The sequence below is a fragment of the Oryzias melastigma genome, linkage group LG7 (assembly GCF_002922805.2).
Source record: "Oryzias melastigma strain HK-1 linkage group LG7, ASM292280v2, whole genome shotgun sequence".
Taxonomy (NCBI): domain Eukaryota; kingdom Metazoa; phylum Chordata; class Actinopteri; order Beloniformes; family Adrianichthyidae; genus Oryzias; species Oryzias melastigma.
This window is the reverse complement of record NC_050518.1, coordinates 18,052,469-18,057,673: the sequence shown is the minus strand read 5'-3', so window position 1 is coordinate 18,057,673 and position 5,205 is coordinate 18,052,469. Positions and strand designations below refer to the sequence as shown.

Genomic DNA, 5,205 nt, shown 5'->3' with positions numbered 1-5,205 from the left:
ATTTTGTGGCTAAAGCTAATCATTTTTGGCTACAAAATACAAAGTTGTGGTCACAAAATGCGAATTTTTCACTTCATAATACAAATTTGTAAAGACAAAATACTAATTTGTGGCCATGAAATACAATTTTTTCTACCCAAAATGCTCATCTGTGTGAACAAAATGCTAATTTTTTGCAAAATAATTACATTTTTAACCACAAATTCCTTACTTGTGCACACATTTTGTATTTTTTGTGCACAAAATACTAATTTGTACACAAGATGCTCACATTTCTACCTACAAAATTGCATTAAAATGCAAATTTCTGGCTACAAAATGCTAACTTGTGTGCACAAAACCCTAATTTGTGCACACACAATGCAAATATGTGTTGACAAAATGCTAATAAAATGCTAAATCAAGGTAACAAAATGCTAATTTGTGAGCATAAAACACTAATTATTAATTTGAGTGATATTTTTTTGTGTATTGGGTATTCTGGCTTTTAATTGCAATAAAGAAATAGCCTAAAAAATATTTGTGATAGCTTTTTTTTAAGTGACTGTGAGTTATTGTTATCAAAGTGATCCGTATTTCCCTTTTCCCAAAGTTAAGAAGTACTAGGTAAACAGAACCTCCCTGTGAGGGGAAGCTTTTATTCAGATCTACTCTGTTTTACCTAGATATCTGTAGCGCGCGCGCCCGGGCGCACGTGCCTGCCAAGGCGGACAAAGCTGCGGTTCTGGGCGTATGAGCGTCAACGGAATCCCGTAGTGCGTCACTGAAGATACTGTTCTCTCGAAAGGCGCTGTGATTGGCTGCACCATGGAAATCTCCCCGCCCACCCCTTGACTCGTATGGAAACTGACGTCATGGACGGAGCTACGCTAGAGCCAGACGTATAAAGAGGCGGGGAGGAGGAGAGAAGCTGGACGGAGAACCTGTCAGCTGGGAGACGCAGAACATGACAGACGCTCGCTCGTAAAGTGTAGAAATTTTACAAAAAGGCTTTAACGGACGATACAGGTAAGACACAGCTTAGACAATCTATTCTATTTCGGATTTAATGCTTATTTTTTAACGCTTTGTTTTTGTTGTTACGATAGAACGGATTACAAATCGTCTTGCTTTTACAGCGGCACATATACGGTTTATTGCTATTATTATTTTTTTAATCGGGGTTTAAAAGTAGATGAAGTCTTCTGAAGTTTGAAGTGTGCTGGTTTAATTTTGCACATGCGTGTTTTGGCAGAGGACTCCAGAATGAAAGCCAACCCCGCTGCACTTTTCAGGCGCTACTATTATTACTAGGAAATGAGAAATGATAAAGTGGGTTTTGATGACTGCTCCAACGAGAACGACTTTCTAGGATTTTCTTATAAGTGGAGGCTAAAAGGGAAGCAACATGAAAACTCAATTTTAATGGGACAACAAAATATTTCCTAAAACTACAGATTCACTATGTCAAGGGGGTGTGATAAGAACAGCAGTTTTTAATTCAATAGTGAAAGGTAATAGTGATAAAAGTGGTCTTGTAAAACTTTTGTATAAATTCAAGTTTTAAAGGTCAGATACTTCATAGATGCTTGATAGGTGGCCAAAGCCAGGGGACACAGGAATTGAACTAGGACCTTAAGGGTTGGAAATAAACTGTTCTGCTGATGTGAACACCAGTAAAATGTATATCTTAGCACAAAGCGCTCACTCTGAAGTTCTGGAAAGCTCACTGAAGACCTCAAATCCTAACGTGTTCTCTTCTCTCTCAGTCTTGCAGTCATGACTTGCGTACACCCCCGACATGGACGTCAGCCCAGTGAGAGCAGTTTCAGCAGCTCTGAGCTTCAGAACGCAGACTTCCTCTCCAGGCTGGCCGTTGACATGAGCGGCTCCCTGGAGCACCACTCTACTCCGTCCCTGCCAAGCATCAGCTCCTTGGTTGGCACACCTACGGGATCTTTTGATGCGTACTCGTGCCAGTTCACTACGGCTCCTGCCCATGTACCTCCAGCGTCCGGCCAGGAAAGCCCTTTCAAGCTGGATGAGCTCCAAGTTTATGGGTGCTACCCTGGAACGTTCACTCTGAGTTACCCAGATGAGGCTGTGTCTCCCAGCGGCTCGGATTACTTTGGTAGCCCTGCATCAGCCTCTTCTCCTTCGACTCCTGGGTTCCAGAGTCAGCACGTGTCTAACTGGGATTCGGCTTTTGGGCCATACTCCCCTGGTCAAGGATACTGGATGACTGAGGACACCTCAGGGCCACACACGCCATCTTTCTTCATGTTTGGCTCAGGTTCTATGGAGGACATGTCTCATTTGGGCCAGGCACTTTTGCGAGAACAGGACCCCTTTGGTGCAAGTCAACCTCATCCTTCTGCGATGTCGTTTCCCGCTATGGCGATGGAACAGGCCCTTTGTCTCGACAGCGCCGAACAGCGGGATGGAAGCCTGTCACCCAAGCTGAAAAGTGGAAGTGAGGGCGGCTGCGCTGTTTGCGGAGACAATGCCTCCTGTCAGCACTACGGGGTTCGCACCTGCGAGGGATGCAAGGGCTTTTTCAAGGTAAGATTAGACAAACTAGTCCGTAGTGCCTACTTAGAAACACATCAATCTAGAAGCTTAATAACTGCAATTCCTCTACTTTTTTCACAGCGCACGGTTCAGAAAAATTCCAAGTATGTCTGCCTTGCCAACAAAGATTGTCCTGTGGACAAGAGGAGGAGAAATCGGTGCCAGTTCTGTCGCTTCCAGAAGTGTCTGGCAGTTGGAATGGTTCGGGAAGGTATGCAAAGTACAATACTTCAACAATAACATCAAACAGAAAGGAAAATGGCAGATTCCATATCAATCTGTAAAAATGTTCAATTGGACTCCTAAAACAAGAGTCAGTTCTGAAAGCAAACATAGGCAAAATGAAGAAGTCAGAGTTAACACTTGATGTCTCCTTTTTCCTCAGTTGTTAGAACGGATAGCCTGAAAGGACGGAGAGGCCGCTTACCATCAAAGCCTAAAGGCGTCAAAGACGCCACACCCATTGTATCGCCAGTGAGCATGATTGCTTCGCTCGTCAGGGCCCACATCGACTCAAACCCTGCTGTTGGAAATCTGGATTATTCTAAGGTAAGCTCAAGCAGGGTTCCTCTTTTTTTGCAGTTCTGTTTCATATGCTTTGAATGACACTAAACTCCCATTTGGTTTATGTTCTTTTAGTACCTCGAGAAGGAAGTCAGCGCAAACCAGAAGGAGGACGAGAGTGACATCAAGCAGTTCTACGACCTCCTCACTGCTTCTTTGGAGGTGATCAGGAAGTGGGCGAAGGACATCCCAGGTTTCTCTGACTTCTGCCTGGAGGATCAGGAACTGCTGCTAGAATCCGCATTTGTTGAACTCTTTATTCTGCGTCTTGCCTTTCGGTGAGTGTCACTCTCTCTTAGTTTCTGCTCTGTTTATCTCTTGATGTTTGAAGACCAACAACATGTACTTTTTCTTATGAAGATCCAATCCCAAAATGGAGAAGCTCATCTTCTGCAATGGCGCCGTGCTGCATAAAACGCAGTGTATCCGGGGCTTTGGGGAGTGGATCGACTCCATCCTGGAGTTTTCTCAAAGCCTCCATCGCATGAAGTTGGACGTCTCCTCCTTCTCCTGCCTTGCAGCCCTGATCCTCATCACAGGTGAGACATTTGTTTATCTCGGGCCGTAGCACCGTGTTTTCTACTCTTAAACTAGCTATAGCCAAAAACGTGCACATGTTTCTTTGTCAGGGACAATAAACAGCATTACCATGATAGACTGTTGTGACAGGTGCGTGACAAAGAGCAGCATAACTTCACGTACAGCACAGAGAAGATGGCATAAGAGGCCTAAACAAAAACAGAGTGAGAGTTTTATTTTAGACTCAAGGTCTGTACAGTAACAGCACGTTGAGAGGTCAGCTAAATGACCTTTGTGTTTGTACAAAAACAGTATACAATAGGATTTTAACTTCTATGTGAACAGAGAGGAAAACTGTATCCACAAATGATGTAAACACAAAGGTTAAAATACATTTGTTTGTTTGTAAAATGAAATTTGACCATGGTTTCCTTTTTTTGACAGATCGACATGGCCTTAAGGAGTCTAAACGGGTGGAGGATTTGCAGAACCAGCTCATTACCTGCCTGAAAGACCATGTGACTAGCTGTGGTTCCGAGTCCTTGCGGCCCAATTATCTGTCAAGACTTCTCGGCAAGCTGCCCGAACTCAGGACTCTGTGCACACAAGGGTTCCAGCGCATCTTTTACCTCAAACTAGAAGACCTGGTTCCTCCCCCACCAATCGTGGAGAAGATCTTCATGGAAACCCTGCCCTTTTGAGCACCAGATGCAAAGATGACCAACTGTGAAAAAACATCACTAGTTTATCTCGATGCCAAAGACGATGGACCTGGTGCTCACACTGCACAATGCCTGTAAAACTGCAAGAAGTTTAACAGAATGATAATAATAATCCTTAGGGATTCTGCAGCGTTAGGAGAGCACTTCTGAATCACAAAGTGAGTGAATATTAAAATACGCACCTAGAGCCACTGACGCTCTTCCTTCTTGACTTTCTGGGAAAGTGTGTCTTCAGATGGAAAAAGACTGGGCAGCTCATGGACCAAACAGTGAGTGTTTACATGCAACAACGGGCAAATTATGGAAATACCTCCCATTGTTGCCAGATCTGCAGCTCGAGTATTGAAAAAGCCTTCATCAAAGCTCTGTTTAAAGCATTTTTTAAAACTTCCTCATCGTTAACTGAGCTAAGGGCTGCACAGTAATGCTTTTGTTGACATCCGTATCATTATCTCAACAAATTCACATTTCATTTCAGTGTCCATGAAAGTTATGCACTGTCTAAAGTTTATGTTACAAACAAATACAAGGGACTTAAAGTGTTTAAGTAGTTTTTCAGCTATGGTGGCATAAATTGCATGTTTTCTTGGTGTCGTGCAGCCCTAATGCAGTAGGTGAAACCTGCAGAATTGATCACTGGTATCATTCATGTATCATGAATTGTTTTTGAGCAGCTAACATTCTGTTTATCATCCAGTCTTACACAAAGATCCTGTTTGTAAGTGGTTTTTAAAGCTCCAGCTGAGCTGTATTCTACAGTGTGGAGAATTGTTGTTGTGGGGTTTTGTTTTTACATACTGAGATGATATTTTGCTGTAGTTCAATGTGGAATAAAACACAAAACTTTTTA

The 5,205-nt window shown here is 43.1% G+C and overlaps 1 protein-coding gene across 1 annotated transcript; it reads left to right on the top strand.

Annotated features, from left to right (window-relative positions):
* Positions 1 to 869: 869 nt before the first annotated feature.
* On the top strand, positions 870 to 5,205 carry nr4a1 (nuclear receptor subfamily 4, group A, member 1). The gene is made up of 7 exons (XM_024294112.1): positions 870 to 1,008; positions 1,749 to 2,541; positions 2,632 to 2,761; positions 2,936 to 3,099; positions 3,190 to 3,392; positions 3,475 to 3,653; positions 4,078 to 5,205. Exons 2-7 carry the CDS (start codon positions 1,759 to 1,761, stop codon positions 4,332 to 4,334), a joined length of 1,716 nt encoding a protein of 571 aa, XP_024149880.1. The 5' UTR covers positions 870 to 1,008; positions 1,749 to 1,758; the 3' UTR covers positions 4,335 to 5,205.